The following is a 16,816-nucleotide window of genomic DNA, read 5'->3' as shown; positions in this document are numbered from 1 at the left end:
TTTGTCGTTTTTTGTGTGGCACAACTCAAAGGGGCTACGGGCTACGGGTTACGGGTTACGGGTTACCCTGTTGCGCACCTTTTTTATGGCCGTTACGTGTCGCGCTTGCCGAAATAAACCAGAAACGAAATATTCGCCATAAAATTTGGACTTGGAGGAGCCCTCGAGGTGGAGGCCTCGCCTCTGGCCGCGCATGTTGTGTCAGCTTCCATAAAAACGGAGAATAAAAGACACGCTTCTTATCAGATTCCCTGCGCTACCAGCAACTCCCCCCTCCCAACTCCTTCAGTTCAAAACTTCTAAGTAAAGACATTAAATATCTTGCGTTTTGGTTTCAACTTGTGTTTGTTTTATTTACTAAATATTTTTCAGTTGTCTTCCTTTTTTGTTTTTCACTTTTTATATGCTACACATTAAAAATGTTTTGGTGCTTATGTAAGACGTATGTAATTGTATAATCATTTATAGTTACATGGTTAGTTATTGTTGAATCGTGTAATACAATATAAATACTGAATCAAAGGCAATGCCCTATAACATACATATCTAAAGTAGGTAAATCATAATTGAGAATAAACAGCGGAGTCGAATCTTTGAAAAACTATCACACACAAATGCTTACTTTTCGTCAAGAGTTTCTACGAGTACACTAGGCGTATGTGTAATATTGATAATGCTTTGTCGGTTACTTAACTTATGGAGTATGCAAAGTTGAGTTTATCGTGTATGTATTTATACGTATGTATATGATTAATACTAAACTGTTTTAATTGCTTTACGTTACAACGTTATAAGTGGCAAGACCTATTAGTTTAAGGGGCCGAAACTTGTGTTTTGTAGATTCCCAAAATTTGTATAAAAATAAATATGCTAAAATTCTGAAATTTCTGGGACATTGTTTAAAAAAAATGTTTGGAATAACAATACATTTACTAGGCAGCCCACTACGAAAGTCTTTTTTTAAGACTGTGTTGAATTGCTTGTTTACATCTCAATTTTTTAGTATTTTAGGCGCTGCTGGTGGACCTTTCCAATTGCGACCCAATCTCACTTGGACGTGTCTCATGCGGCATTTGTTCTACTTCAATGTACTCCTCTTCATCTGGCTGATTCTCCGGTTCATCTTCCACTCCGCCGGACTCGACGGTATCCGTTTCGTATAGCTCCTGTTTGACAATGGTGGGACTTCTCACCGGACTCTGACCGGGTGAACTGTTCCGGATGGATGGTAGCTCCACTTTTGCTGCTGGAGGTCGTGCCTGTGGTCTCAGCTCATGACCCCTTTGGTGGTGCTCCAACTCAGCTCGGAAAAAGAATTTCTCCGGGCAGAGATTACAATCGTAGGGTCGAGAATGGGCTCCGTGTTCGCCCATGTGGTTGAGTAGTCCTCCAGGCGCGGTGAAAACTGCCGAGCAGATGTAGCAATTGAAGCCACGCTGTTCGGTGCCGGCAAAGGTGTGCTCCACCAGATGTTCCTGAAGCTTCTGGGCATGTGGCAGGATCATCTTGCACAGGTTGCAGCGGTTTTCCACAAACGCCGACGGCGGAGCTGGCAGAGATGTCGCAGGCTCAGAGTGCTTGCCACGCTTTCCATTTAGGTTATGCTTACGGCAGCACTTGTCACAGAGTTTGGCTGGACCCTCGGTGGCATCTGGTAGGGGTTCCAAGCACAGAGCACACACTGGCTCCTGCAGACTTCCACCACTCGAGGAGGACTTTGTGTGGAATTTGGCATGCAGACTCAGCTCAAATTCCGAATGCAACGTCTGGCGGCAGCAAATGCAGGCTAGTGGCAAGGAGGCACCATCGCTTCCATGTTCGGAGAGATGAGCCCTGAAGGCGGCCACATCCTCCAATGGTTGTCCACAGTGGGAACACTTTCCGGACTGACCCACCTTCGAGTGTTGGAGCTTGTGCTCGGCCAGAATGGCCGGTGAGGGAAACACCTCGTCGCATATCAAGCACTTGTGCTTACCCGTCGAATTGTGACAGCTCTTCATGTGCTGCTCCAGTTCTGCCCGAGACTTAAAGTTGCCCGCACAGTAGGCACATCTCAAGCTGACGCCCGTCTTCAGATTGTGGGCCAATTTACGATGGGAGTGTAGTTCCGCCTCGCTGCGCAAGTCCTGTCGTTCGCACATTCCGCAACTGAAAGTGGCAGTGCTGGCATTTGGTGGTGGTGGTGCCGTGGCTTGAGGAGCCGGTGGCTGCGAGTTTCCAACTCCCTCATTTCCCGAGGGCGATGTGGACTTGGCGGCATACATCTCCATCAGATATCGCTGGCTCAGGCCGTACATTAAAGCCGGATGCGGAGATGTTTGCGCCTTCAGTGCATTGGTGTCTACCTGAAGAGGGCTGTAGAATTTGTTACCCGATGGCGGTGCTCCACCAGATTGAGCTCCACCTCCTCCGGAACCGGCTCCACCAGAAGCTCCTCCAAATAAACCCTTAAATGCCACATTGTAGTCGATGATGCTGCTGTTGTTGTTTGTGGCCGCCGCCGCAGCCGCCGCTGCCGCCAAAGGAGGTAGCAAGGCATTCACATAGAGACTGCCCATGTTGGGCGAGTTGGCCTCCTTGTCCTTGACGCCACCATGCTGACTCTGCATATGCCGATCCAGCAGAAACTCCACATGGAAGGTCTCCGGGCAGGAAGGACATCTAAACTGGCGTGCATGTGCGGCCAAATGGAAGTGCATTTCCAGCTCGGAAGAGCAAACTGCTCGGCAGAACATGCATTGTAGCGGATTAGTGGGAGCACTAGAAGTGGCGCCCAAAGTGGGATGGCCGCCCAACTGATGGCGCGTCTTCACATGCACATGGAACTCAGCATCGGAGCGGAAGAGCTCCAGACAGGCGCTGCAGCGGAGAAGCTTGGTTTCCTGACTGTGCGCACAGGCCAGATGAAGCTGCATGGCCATTCGGCTTTCGCAAAGCTCCGAGCACAAAGAACACTTCAGCAGGGTTAGGACGTGCTCGGACAGTAAATGTTGCTGCAGATCCTCCGATTTGGCAAAACTCTTTCCGCAGCTCGAGCTGCAGTTGAACTCCGAGCCCGTGATGAGGAAGTGACCCACCACATGGCGTTCAAACTCCGATTGCTCCGGCAAACTCATTCCGCAATGCGGACAAACCAGCTGCATGCCCTCGGCAATGTGACTCTTTAGATGGTTCCTAAAGCTCTCGAAATCCGGCAGTCCAGCGTTGCACTGATTGCAGAAAAATACGCCCGGTGGTGCAGAGGGCGGAGCTAGTGGAGTCTGGGCTTGGGGATTGGGTGTCATTGGTCGCCGCTTGTTGCTGCTCAAATCTGTGGGCAGATCGTCCTCAGCAGGTCGCGATTCCCGCTCCGGACTGCCCAAATCCGGTTTGATTTTGGGCAAGTCCAAAGCCAGTCGGGGACTGAAAGTGCCAGCGGTGGCCAGGCGATTGAAGTGCTCGTAGTAGGAGTTCGGACTACTCAATCGGTCCATGTGAGTGCTTCTCATGTGCTGAAAAAGTCCGGCGATATTGCCAAACTTCATGGTGCAGTACTCACAGCTCAGCTGGAAGCCTTCGCCCTCCTGAACTGGAGTCTTCACCGCCTGTGGTTGCGGTTGTTCGTGGACACTCTGCAGATGGGCATTGAGTTGTTCCAGGCTACTAAACTCCGTTACCTTGGGACAGTAGCTGCATCTAAGCAAAGGAGTGGGTGTGGCTGTGGTGGTAGTGCCTCCCACATGATTACTCCTCGATCTCTTGGGGAAATCCAGTCTACTGGGGCTACTGTCTGATGCCAAAGCCAAGGCATATCTCCTCTTCTGCAGACTACCATTGCTGGACACCGATGCCGAGGCCGAACCCGTGGACCGAGGACTATAGTTGAGGGCATTCGGATTGCCACCGGCTGCCAGGATGGCTGCATTCTTCTTGTGCTTTTGCATGTGCGAGGTTAGAGCAGCAGCTGTATTATAGCCCCTGTTGCACATGCTGCACTGGAAGGGCTTCTGTATGTCATGGGTCTTCATGTGGATCTTCAAGTGGTCACTGAAGAATAATGAAATAGAGGAAATTTATTGACTTAGTTAATAGGCCACATATTACACAAGACTCCCCCACTTACCTTCTGGAAAAAGCTGCCTCGCAGTGCGGACACTTGTAGTTCCGCTCGTTGGTATGCAGTTTCTTATGGCGATCTCGGGATCGCTTGTGCTTGAAGAGCTTGGAGCAGTATTCGCATTTGAAAGGCAGGTGTTCAGCGTGGCTCTGCAATGAATATGCACAAATTCGGAAAACCCCATTAGCATGAAGATAATCTGAGCAATTAGCCGTAGGCCCCCACTGGGCTATTTGAAATTCTTAGAAGAGCCCCAGACAACAAGGCAGCGTCAACTGTCCGTCTACCCCAGTTAAAAGTTGCGATGACAACGATGACGACTACGACGACGACTTGGACGACTCCTGGCTTGAATTTATAGATGCGTCAATCTGAATCTGAATCTGCATACCGACTGACTCGACTCGGACTCAGGCCCAGACGAGTAGGTGTTTCACTTGCGACTCGTGGCTTGTGGACAAAATTCATCTAAATGCGCGACGCCGCTTACTGTTTTTTTTTTTTTTCTTTCGCAGGTTGGGCTGGAAAAGGGGCAGGTGCTGGGGCTGGGGTTGGGTCTTAAACTACACCCGCAACCGGTTTGCTTTTTGGGTTCTTTTAGCGGCAGCCGGCTTTGAACTTTGAGAGCGGCAAAAAAAAAATTAGCCCATTTGTATGCAGCCCCCCAGTTTGGAAAGCCTTAAAATTGCACAATATATGATGAGTTAGCCGGGTTAGTCGCATCCAGATCCACAGAGAGCGTACAACTTCTCGTGTTGGTTATGGTTTTTTAAACTGTCGCTCCAATCACCATCGCCATCAACATCCCATAAGCTCAAAGACCGAATTCCGAACCGTACCAGCCCATCCAGGCGCTAGGATCAAAGCCGGATCGCAACATGTTAGATCCCGGTGGACGATAAAGATCGCTGCTCGGTAGTCCTCAACAGCAGTTGCAATTGGGTTAACAAGTTGCTGATGTCATGGGCGGCGGTGTTCGCAGTTCAAAAAGCATTTAAGCCGAATTAGAATATACGCTCGAGGGGATCAGGGGGCATGTGGGTGAAGTGCGGTGGCCACAAAGGCTCAAAGCTTCGGGTTGTCTTAGATGTTGTTTTAGAGATTGCCGAAGGAGTGTTAGATAAATGATACAGGTATGCAATTTTTAAATAATTCACTTGATCCTAATTTGTTTCATTTAGAATTTGGGGTTTCAGAGAACGTACCTTTAGTTTACAAATATTTTCAAAAGAAGAAAAGAGCCTTGCGTACATGCTAGATATGAAATTTCCAATTAAACAAACCTTAACATTTAAGATCTATACCACTTTCGCTTTCAATTAACAAATTGAAACCCCAGTTTGGTTTCCATTCACTGGATGGAAATGAAAATCAATGGAACCACCGCAGATTGTCAATCAAAGTCCTGACGCCCCGAGTGCCTAAAGGTGTCCTAAGTATTTAGAAGTCTGTCACCAAAGGGGGCAAATGTCAGTCAAGAGAAAACACCCTGCTCGAAAATAGAATAATCGCCTTAAAAAGATGTCAGGATGGTAATTACGAACTTTTACAGCCACCCACTTGTGGTGGAGAGCAACCCACCCACCCTTCCTAGACTGGAGTTCCTCTGAACTTTGAACCCACTCAATTTGGTAACTCACCTGTACGTGATGCTTCAAGTAGCCGAGACGTGGAAATGTCTTTTCGCAGAACTGGCACTGGTAGGAGCCGTCGCCGCGACTTTTAATCCCCTCTCCTGTCAACTTATCAAACTTGGATGCTGCTCCGGTGGATCCCGCACCTGCGGTAACTCCCATTTTGGCTTCCTTATTGATTTTGCGCAGCTTGTTGGCTATTTTCAGCGCCTGTTGATGATGGTAATGATGATGGTGGTGGTGATGGAAGTGTGGCAAACGTTTTGGCTTGGGCAAATCCTCGCCATCAGCACCACCATTGATCTTGCCCTCAGTCGGATGATCATCCTGACCGGCGGCGATTGGAGCTCCAGTCAAGTGGTGTGAATTGGGCGTCATGGTGCCGTCAGAAATGCTAGGCGAATAACTGGACGATGTGTGGGTGCTGTACATATCTGGAAGGAGCAAGTGAAGACACGGATTAGTACCAGGAGAATAGGATCAGTGTCATCTATAAGTAAAACGTCTTACATCGGTAGTGTATCAAAGAGTCAAGAATAGAACAATTATTACATATGGTAGGAGTAAAAAGAATTATGTTTCAATTTATTATAGAGTTCCACTCCAATAATTATTTGGTTATTTAACGAAGAAAGTCAACTGGGAACGCAATGTTCCCAATAATGGTCTTTCTATCATGGGAAGCTGTTTTTTTTTTTATGAGAGTAGATTCCGTCTTATCGAGTGGGCGGCTGTGGCTGCATCCTGTTTAGCGGCGCTTTGGGGACCGGGACAGGAAATCAACGTTGACTATCAAATGCTGGACACGGAATTAATTCAATTAGCCGGGCCACATTTGGTGTTGACCAGACGACACCCCATTCCAGTGGACATGGGTATGAGCTGTAAGCGAGTCTCATGCAAACTAATTGCGCTTTGTTCTTGCTGCGGTTTTAATTACAGGCCCCAGCATCCATGAGGGTCACTTGATTCCCCCCGGATTCGGGCTTCTATCACCACGCGCCAAGTGCCGATGTTCACTTTCCGTTTTCGACAACTTTTAATTAAGCCCAATTGCGCATGATCTTCGAGTCTGTATCTCTTTGGATAATGCTCTGGGTCGAGGGATCGTGGTTGTTTTTTTTACCCCTCCCGATCTGTTGAACTGTGATCTATCTGGTCTAAGTTTCACTCTAATTGGGAAACATCAAGCTGATGCATCAGCCACTTGATTCGCTCATTCGTCTTGATCTTTGGGGTTAAAGAAAGTTGTAAGAGATTTGAACCCATTCGGATTTTATTGAAATGTTGGCTATGGTTAAGTTAAGGGGGTAAGAAAGTCAAGTGTCAAAGCGGTTGAACGGATTGGAGGAGATTGATGAAGATGTTCTAGGATTTATGGCAAGAGTTGATATGAAGACTAATACGAAAATTATACAATTCGTTTAAAAGTTCGTTTTAAAGTAGGGGTTTTCATATTGGGACTTAACTTTGCCAAATTGGTCACGAAAAATCCGTTTCAAAATAGGAAAATAAAAATTACTGACATCATATAAATTGATTGATTTTCCGTCGGCAAATGCACATTGAGTACAAGCTATTTAATAAACTTAGCTTTTTACACTCTTTGAATTTAAAGCACTCCAACTGTTAGTAGCTTATTAATCCATCAATAACTAAATAATTTTTATTGAATTTGCCTAAATTCTTTTTGAATATCCTTGCTATTTACCGTTATTGGTGATCTCCTTTGTGGCCTGGATCTTTTCAATTAGATTCTCCAAACGCGAACTGGGACCACGATATAACATCTTTAGGGCCATCATATCATGGCATAGTAATGTCTTATTTAACTTCTAGTTAATTTATTTAATATGTTTTGAACTAAATTCGATTAGGTAGGCACTTTAGCTGCACTTTCTCGATAAACACCAAACACTTTTAGTTTAGGCCCTTGTTGCACCAAAGGATCATTATATCTCTATTCTGATGTATGGGTTGCTAGCGTTTTTTTTTTCTTTCAAAGCGCGAGGCGCGAGACGAAGGACGTCCAATTGCCGCGAGCACCAAAATGTGACTAAAATCAGAGCCGCAGAGCCAAAGGCCGAGTGCCAAAGAGCCCAACGGAGAAAGACAGAGAGAGGGAGAGAGAGTGTGTGAGGAAGGAGACGGAAGGAGAGGGCGACAACTAGGCGAACTGGTTTTTTCGCCTCTGTGTGCGTGCCTTTTGGGATTCTCGGCCAACAAATGAGAAGCAACACACAGCGAACGTAATTTAAATGGCGCCCCCACCCCACCCCCACTAATACACACACACGCGCGCACGCACACGGGCGAGAGTGAGAAAGCTTCGTGTGTATATAAGCACCACACACTGATATCCCGAAGTAAAAGCCGAAGATGTTGCGTTCGTGGGCGAGAGCGAGATGGCGCCACATAGAGTGCGCAAAAGAGAGAGGGCGAATTCGTCGCATTTGTGTTGGTGCCCCCACCGAACACATAGACGCTATATAGTCACACATATACAAATAACCAGGGGCTGGCGAAGGGCGGAGCATGGGATCCAATGGGTCGACGCGGCCAGAGGGTCCCCTGATGGGTCAAAGGAGGGGGGTTGCGGACGGAAGCGGGATGGCAAATGCGTTTTATACTTTATTTATGTGCACATAAAAATTTAATTTACCCAAAACGTCAGGTGATGATGTGATATTTCACTACTTTTGGTTCGTTTTCCCCTTTTTTGTGGTTTTTGTCTGTATTTTTTTTTTGGCGAGATTTGACTTTGATGAAGGAATTAGCTTTTTTGGGTTAATTACTTGCTATGGGAATAAAAAAGTTGTCCAAAAACTTTTGATATTTAATACAGTAATACAGTAGTGATTAAAGTATATATTTTCCCAAAGTAAATAAATAGAGTTGATGTTTGGAAGTTTATTAGAATAAATAATAATAATTAGTAATAATTATAGTAGTAACAGTGCGGGGGAAACACGCACACGTATTATGCTTGTGGTTACGTAGGATGTGGCAATGTTCTTACCAGCGAAGGCGTCATTGGAATCTGCATACTTGATCTCAACTTTCTATAATTTTTAGTCCTTAAGATCACGACGTTCATACGTACAGGCAGGTAGAAATGATCAGATCAACTTGAATAGTGATTCTTATGAATGTTAGATACCTTTAAGCGTATTCAGTATACTCTTTAAGTCTACGAGTTTAATTTTAATCTTTAATTTAACCAACCTTTGCCAAACTTTTTGACTGGCACAATTGTGGTAATTTGTATACATTTCCATAAAAATCCAGGCAAACCCTGAAGTGTGTAAATGTCAATTGGCTCTCGTTGCTCATATCAACACCATATGAACATGACCGCAAATAAACACTACACAGGCAATAGAAAAAGTACAAAGTTAAATTGACGCCAGAAACGAGATGATAAAAACGAAAGCCAAGCGGCAAAAACACGTTAAAGCCATTAGCGCGTACCCGTCAATGTGGCAAGCGAATTGTTGCGAAAAGCAACTGTGATGCCGGAAAATATAGCAGGACACCGCATCCGGTGGCCAGGACGAGGACTACACACAATGCACTCACTGAAAGCCAAATTAATTATGCATACGGCGGCGGCAGTGACAGCGAGCTGGAAAAACGTCAGCAAAGTGCAGCAAATAAAAGCTGAATTCGTGCTAACTGTCAACAGCAGAAGTTCACTTAGGGAAAAATACGTATGCCTTGCGACCATCTAGATTCCTATCTATGTTTAAAAGTATTTAAGAAGTATAAAAATTCCCCGCAAAATAGAAATCCAACAACATAGTTTCAGTATTTTTAAAATGGTTAACATTTGATTGACTAGCTCTGCATATAAATCTTGGTAGCCAAAATATAAACATCTTCAATGAAAATGGAATTTTGGCTTTCATTAATATTTTGTCGTAAAAATAAGACTAATGTTTTTTTTTAATGTATATCTATCTTAAGCTCCGCACTTTGCACCTGTCCTCTCCATTCTTTTAGCCCAAATCCTTTGTCAGGTGCCGTAAAACTATTAAAGCAATTAAGAAATCACTTTTCACTATTTTAGCCCCACTCTAACCTTTGATTTTTCCTTTTTTACTAAGCATTTTTTTACAATTTTCCTTATACCTTAACTCCTATTGGTGGCTGGCTGAGTTGGCCAATCGCAGCGCTCTCTGCCGGCGCATGCGTTGCTGTTACCGCTTTTGCACAACGAAACAACAACTAAAAAACAAAAACAACAAGAGCCAGTACATGAGCGGCACATGTAGAAAGAGATGGCTATCGATGGAGCTGTCGATTCGGGTCTCTCGGCTTTTAACAGTTAACTCTCGATTTGCTAATTGACGTCGCCAGGTTCGTCGTTTGAGTCTTTGGTTTGAGGTTGGGCAATGGTTCGTGGTACATTTAGGTTGTTAATGATTGCATTTCTACGGGGCTTTTGAAAATGAATTTTTAATTCTTTTAAGTTGGTTTCGTTGTAAAATATTTACGTACTGATGAAAAGATAAATTTTCGTTGTTACGAATAATATTAAATAATTTTTGCTTATAATTACCCAATAAATCTCGAATGAATTCATAAAATGAAGCTTAAGTTCTTGGAAACTCACTTCTGTATGTAGTTATATTTTGGCGTAGCCTAAACAGTTCAATAATTAATACTTTAATCAAAGTAATTTATTTTGTATTATTTACCGTACGCCATTTGCTTAATAGAGCTCAACTGTCAATTCCTCAAAGCTAACCACTTTGTTGTCCTAAAACCCTTTTCGAACATCATTGTCCCATTATAGCGGTGTTCAATTACAAATACTTCCAATTAACCTAATAACGGGCACCAGAAAGCTTTAACCTTTGACCTCCCTCAAACGAAACTTTGTCGTAAGTCAAAAGTCGGAAAAAACCCACAAAACGAATTTATCAACGGCAATCCTAAGATCAAATTGCAATTAAATTTAATTTTTCGCTTTCTACATATTTAATGACAGAAGAACACAAGCAAAAGTTTTCCGTGCGACAACAATTTTCGTAATTGTAAGAGGAAATCCGGATTTTCCATTTTAAATTCTAATTGCCCTTAGATGTTATTTATGTCCAGGCACATTTTCCACAATTTCCCATTTGGCCGTTGAAAAATCAACTTTCGGCTGAAAAATGTTAAAAGTTACCCATCCCCACGCCGCTCGACATTGAGCCACTTTAGTCCTCCATCTCCGGTGTTAATTACGTTTGAGTGACAGTTTTGTGACAGGCCACGACAAGTGGGTAGGATGGTTGGGATTTTTGGGTGGTGGTGCGGTAGTTGGGCGGTGGTGGGTGAAAGGGTGTCGCCACAGGTAAATTGTGTCGCCCAGCCTGGCTGCCCGATCCTTTTCCTGTGCATTTTAAATGCGCGGCTAATGCAAAGTCGGCCCGAACTTTTCACCGAGATTTTCAGATTTGCAGTTGGTCAGCAGCAGGACCTCATGTGTCACTCGTGTCGTCCTTGATATGTGTGTGTGTGTGTGTTTGCTGACAGCCAAAGGGTTTCGCCAGCGCCCTCATGCATAATAGATAAATTATAAAAATATATGCCCTGCTTGGGAGTTGGGTAGGTGGAAAAGGAGAGGCTTGTCAGCATGTCATCCATTGTCCTGCCGCCAGCCAAAGTGTTCTTTTGTTTCAGCGCATTTTAAATTAGCCATTCTCGGAAAAAGTCACTCAAATTGTCACTTTGATGTCCTGACAGCGGCCCAGACCCCGCATCCAAAAAAACAAAAAACCATCATTGGTCCTAAGTCCGAGTTCTATGTGTCTCCACAGATTTCCATCTTTCCGTGATCTCATTCCGGCGCTAACGGCGCAATTAATCAGTCGCTTGAGGACACATTTAATTAGAGCCGCAATCATTTGGTGGTCAAGATTGGGTCCAAAAAAGGTTTACTCATGTCAAAGGATAATTTTTAATGAACGCTGACAATATTTGTGGACTTATGGTATGATGGAAATTTTAAATGAAATACCAACAAAATGATTAGAAATTGTGCAAACATATTAATGTTATTGGCTCTTCACCTACTTTCGCAACTTCTGTGAAGAGTCGCATCCTTCCCGGTGGCCACTCAACTCCTCTCAGCTCTTCTTTCACCTGGAACCCAACTGCGTTGCCCTCCCCGCATTAGAGACAACTCTTAGACATATTTACCAAACAAACAATTATCCTCGTAATCTGATTTCGATGATGACCCCTCTTTGGCATATTGTCAAGTCATGCCCGCTCAATGGTCCATAATGATGATCCCTTCGAATTGCATCACACACGTATCTCGATCTCTAAGTTACTCAATGAAAAATGAAGTTCCTCCTCAATGGTGGACAAGGAGCGCCGAGGATTTGTCTCAATTGGGATCGAGGCGCTGACACAAATCAATCAGACGGTGCAGTCAGCAGGTAGAAGTGATCGGGGATCAGTCTGGGCCAGGGATCTTGATCGACTGTCAAGGGGTAATGATGGGTCTGGCGACGTGTCGAGGGCGTCCTGCGGTGGCTAAATCCGTTTTCTTGAAAAGGGCTTCTCAAATCGATTTCGATGACGCTCTGCCCAACCGACCGTAATTGACTTTCGCACCTGTTTTGTGGACGCATTAGCTCTCACTCTCTCTCTTTCTCCAAGGAATGAAAACCCATTGAACCGCAGAAATGTGGGGATAGTGGGGAAATGTGCGGTGCGGTGGCACGTGCTGCCCAGTTTTGTGGCTTTAACTGGGAGCCAGAACAATGCCCCACAGCTGCCACTCCTAAACGGTCTTTGACCAACAAGCCATCAAAATCGCACGCGTGCCAGCCGCCATAAACTTGGAGGGTCTGAGACGGCGTCCAGAAAATTGAAATGCATTGCAGTGCCGTCGGACGGAGGGAACGGTGGAAGTGGAAGTAAGTGAAGTGAAGTCCAGAAACCAGATTAACATGTCCGATTGCCACATCCGAGGTCTTTTGTACTTGCTCCGATTCCGATTCCGGTCGCTGATATCTACTACGCTGGAGTTCTTCAACTCCACTCGGAAAACGGAAACTAGAACTTCACGGCGATTCAAGTGGCATGATAACGGGGTTCACTCGGAATTGGGTTTACGACACATTTTTTTCTGCTACTGGTTTGTGCTTGGCCCCGCTGATGGAGATAATAATCATAAAATAATTTTATTGCAAAGGTAGTTGCTGCCTCACTTTTGGCATTTAACTAATAAGTGGGGGAATTGTGGCGGGACGATGATGAAGGATGCTAAGGGTGAGGACAGCTGATGGGGTCCAGCTGGAGGTCATAGGCAATGAATTATTAACGAAATTACTCTAAGGGGCAAGGAAGGTGTGTATGATGAAATATTTGGGTACATCCCTCATAAAGTATAGTTTTTCAAAACAACTTTAATATGAATTTTGGTATCTAATAAGTTATGGGATGTTATCAATTGTGCTGCAAATAACTCCTTCACTCAACTACTAATTGGATACTTAACTCGTACGTTATTATCCAAATTTTCAACCCAATTCTCCGGACACCAAAATCCCCAGACAAACAAATGGGGTGGCTCTGAACACCACCAAGATTTATATGCATGTTACCTGCTGAGTCAGCTTGCCCATAACAATATGTCTATATTAAATCCTTTAAGATCAAATAACCAAAGCATTCCGCATGTGAAACATTTCAACGCGTATTTCATTTAAATTACCCCAAATTTATCCCCGAAAAACGAGACGAGACAAATATATTCAGAGTATTTCAGTGTGTGTGATGGGAGAAGGGCGGAAAGCCTGAGCTGAAAGGGTTCCCCTGGGATTTTCGTACGCGGAATTGCGCCTTGGAGTCGCATAAGGACGAGGAGCAACCCAGAACTATGCACATGGGAGCCACCAAAAAAAAAAAGAAGCAAGGAGCTTTGTGGGTGGTAAAAATGCGATACACGAACGCTTGGCTGCTTTTATTTTTGCATCGTAAAAGGAAATGAAAACGTCTTTCGCGGAAAGTTTGCTTTTCCAGTGCGGCCGACACCGCGCGGGAATGGGTCCAAAAAACTTGGCGAAAGGCGGACGAACCACCAAAGGCGCATAAATCATCCAAGGTGGCAATAGCAGCGGCAACTTGGGCGTGTCATAACTTCGGAGCCAGAAACCCAGTTGGCCATGGCCCGTGGGATCGAAAACAATGAGGATGGAGCCGGCGAAAGTTGGTACAAAAAAAAATTGCCAAGAGTCCTGGCCAATGCGCCTATGGTGGTAAAAAAAAAACGTGGAATGCGGCAACGTCCTGCAACTGACACTGCAGTCCGAGCTTCGTCGAGCGCCAGGATGCAGGACCAACTTTTTTCGCCTTGTTTCCGCTTGTTTAGCTGCGGTGTCAGGGCGGTTTTACACCTGAGATTGCGATTACTTTGTCCGGACAGGCGGGCAAGTTGGGTTAAAGTTTTCGAGATCCCTATACCCTAAGGTGAGTGGGTGCCTGCATTTCGTGGAATGGCTTTAAAAACTAGGCACATTAAAGAACATGAGCTTATTAAGGATTGTACTCATAAGATGTACTCAAATAGTATTGTTAAATCGAATCATAATGGAACATCATCTCGTATTTCTCATCTATGCTACCCTTTTTTATAGCTAATCAACTAAACAGCGCACACATCTAAGTAATTTAGTACCTAAATAAAAGATATATGATAAGTTCAATAAAGCCAAAAATGGTTTGAAGAGTGTGTGAATGTCACCGCCTCCTTTTTTTTGGAGGCTCCTCCCCTGAGAGCCGCGTAAAGCAGCGAAAACTTTCTAATGACTTGTCGGCGGTGTAAGGAACTTTAGTTGTGGACATTTCGCAGGTCCGGGGCTGTAATTAAAACGCATTAGATTTATACTTAGGATAGCCCGGTGACCCAGTTACGCGACGGTGGCTGGATCTTCGTGAGGGCGGTATGCCCCAAAGAGCCGGAGTGTTCTCTACGTGATGATCGCATTGATCCGTAGTCGTCTTCTGGCCCTTTTGAGTGCCACACACTAAGCTGGCGAAGCGGTTCATTAACCGTGGCGATGTCATCTCGCCGGGTTAACCAGTTTTCCCCAAACACAGATTTCTATCTCCGTGTGCGGTGCGTAAAGCAATTTGCGCTGATGATGAGACGACTTCTTGGGAAAGCAACGGTTCAAGTGCTGTGAGAATTCGCCACTTTAAGCAATCCCCAAGACTCAGGCCGTCTCGACTCCACTCGACCCACGAAAGAAACTGTCATCCCAAGCTCCAAAAACCTTTGACCAAAGCAATTATTTATGGCCTCGAGACGCGAGGAAGGGGATAACTCTGTGTTTGTCTTGTAAGACAAATGTGTAATTAATTGCGTCGCATCAAAAGGAGGAAGCTCTAAAACTATTTGCATACGAGCATGGCAAATTGTCTTCGCTGTCTCATCTTGAACTACACGTGCAATTAATAAATCAAAAGGGACAGCCTAAGCCCAGCGTGTCCTTTCGTCCTTCCGAGCGGAAGTCTCGGGCCAGGCCAAGACAAACAAATGAAGTGACTGGAACCGAAAAACTTTGCCAACTTAAGGTATTCTTTTCTGCAAGTGCCAGGATTCCCAGTTCGGTGGGCCAAGAGACGGGTGTTCCACTGCAACTAATTGCATTTCATTGCATACATTTAGGTTGCCCCACCGAATCCTTTGGCTCCTTGCTCTCGCTTGCAGCCGCAATCACTTCGCACACACAACGTAAAACGTTTCAAAATTGTGCTCAAATAGCCAGTGAGATTTCCTTGGAGCTGCCAAATGGGTTGAGGTGGAAAGCCAACCACAAGTGCCTCGAGTCCTTAAAGGGGGAGGGCAAGAGGAGTCAAGGATATCAGGAAGGATGCGCTGGCCAAGTGTTGAGTGCTAGCTGTGCTTGCACTGGGAGAACATAATAGTACTTTGCTACAGATTTGGTTGTTGGAAAACTTTTCAAGTTATATGGTAAAGAAACTTAGAGTAGTAATACTTATACCATTCGATCAGCCTTAGTTTATCTTAGTTTTAATTATCCTTATCTATTTCTATTTTATGTTATTTTCTTAAAGTGTAGAGGAAGGATAAGACAGACAAGTTAGCAGCCGGGAAAATTTAGCTCCGCAGCAGGAGGCAAGTAGTGAAGTCAAGTGAAGACTGAGTTGTGTGCATGAATGAATGAATGAAAGGGGGCGGCAATGGGCAGCCCGTTCAGAATGCTGCCGCCGGCAAGGACGTTGTTCGTGGCAGGAAGAGCAAAAAGCACAAGAAGGAAGTTGTGAAAAAATAGCAGTCGCCACAAAACGAAACAAATAACACAGAAAAAGCATTCGGAATGGCACTAGAGAGAAATGTGGCCAAGTGTGAGGGAATGGTAGATGGTTCACAGGATGGTAGGATGGCTGGATGGTTGGATGGTTGGATGGTTGAATGTTTGCGGGGGGTATGGCGGTGAGGTCATGTCGTGGCCGTAGCTCATGATGCTGCCGGGTCTCCATTTCTGGCATCTCTGTCTGTCTCTCAGTCTCTTCGACAGCTCGTAAATGGCAGCCAGGATATGGGAAAGTGATGGCACAAGGGGGAACTGGGAGGGAGTAGGAGGCTACTCTGGTCCCAACTTGACTCCGAATGCTGGCCCGAGTTCAGCTTGGTGTTGATTGCTGTTTGGGGTTTTTAAAACGTAGTTAGGCTGCCCGGCAGCCACAGGACCGCAGCATATGGAAACGACACCCGCGGCACAGGTGTAGAGCACCCTGGAGTGCCATCTCCGGCAGCCAGGATAACACCCCCAACGCCAATTTCAATGGTTATGGCTCCAGCACGCATGCTGTGTATTGTCGGGACTAGAAATGTGGCAACACACACACATGGGTTTGTGACACCAAGCGCTTACCTGAGTAAAAGCTGTCCAGGCTCTGCAACTCCTCATCGTCGTAGTCCTCATCTCCGCTGAGACTGAGTAGCTCGTCGTCCAGCTCTAGATCCTCCGGCTCCTCCGCATCCACCGCATCTTCTTCGTGGCCTGCAGTGAAAAGGAAAAGCTTATTTTAGCCTGGATTGCGAAGGGGCAAATGC

The 16,816-nt window shown here is 45.3% G+C and overlaps 1 protein-coding gene across 2 annotated transcripts in view; it reads right to left on the bottom strand.

The window, feature by feature from the left end:
• Positions 1–627: 627 nt before the first annotated feature.
• Positions 628–16,816, bottom strand: part of LOC6734488 (zinc finger protein 423 homolog) — a 29,594-nt gene continuing 13,405 nt past the window's right edge. The window contains exons 3-6 of one of the 2 annotated variants that reach the window (XM_016168098.3): positions 16,635–16,763; positions 5,737–6,164; positions 4,103–4,245; positions 628–4,026 (exon numbers count right to left, since the gene is read on the bottom strand). In XM_016168098.3, coding sequence (XP_016027612.1) covers positions 1,008–4,026; positions 4,103–4,245; positions 5,737–6,164; positions 16,635–16,763 — 3,719 coding nt within the window. In that variant the 3' untranslated portion in view covers positions 628–1,007. Of the gene's footprint in view, positions 4,027–4,102; positions 4,246–5,736; positions 6,165–7,441; positions 7,810–16,634; positions 16,764–16,816 lie in introns of those variants that run through there. The other variant, XM_016168097.3, reaches the window with a different exon arrangement.

The sequence above is a fragment of the Drosophila simulans genome, chromosome 2R (genome assembly GCF_016746395.2).
Source record: "Drosophila simulans strain w501 chromosome 2R, Prin_Dsim_3.1, whole genome shotgun sequence".
NCBI lineage: Eukaryota > Metazoa > Arthropoda > Insecta > Diptera > Drosophilidae > Drosophila > Drosophila simulans.
The sequence above is the reverse complement of the archived record's forward strand: the minus strand, read 5'-3'. Positions and strand labels throughout refer to the sequence as shown.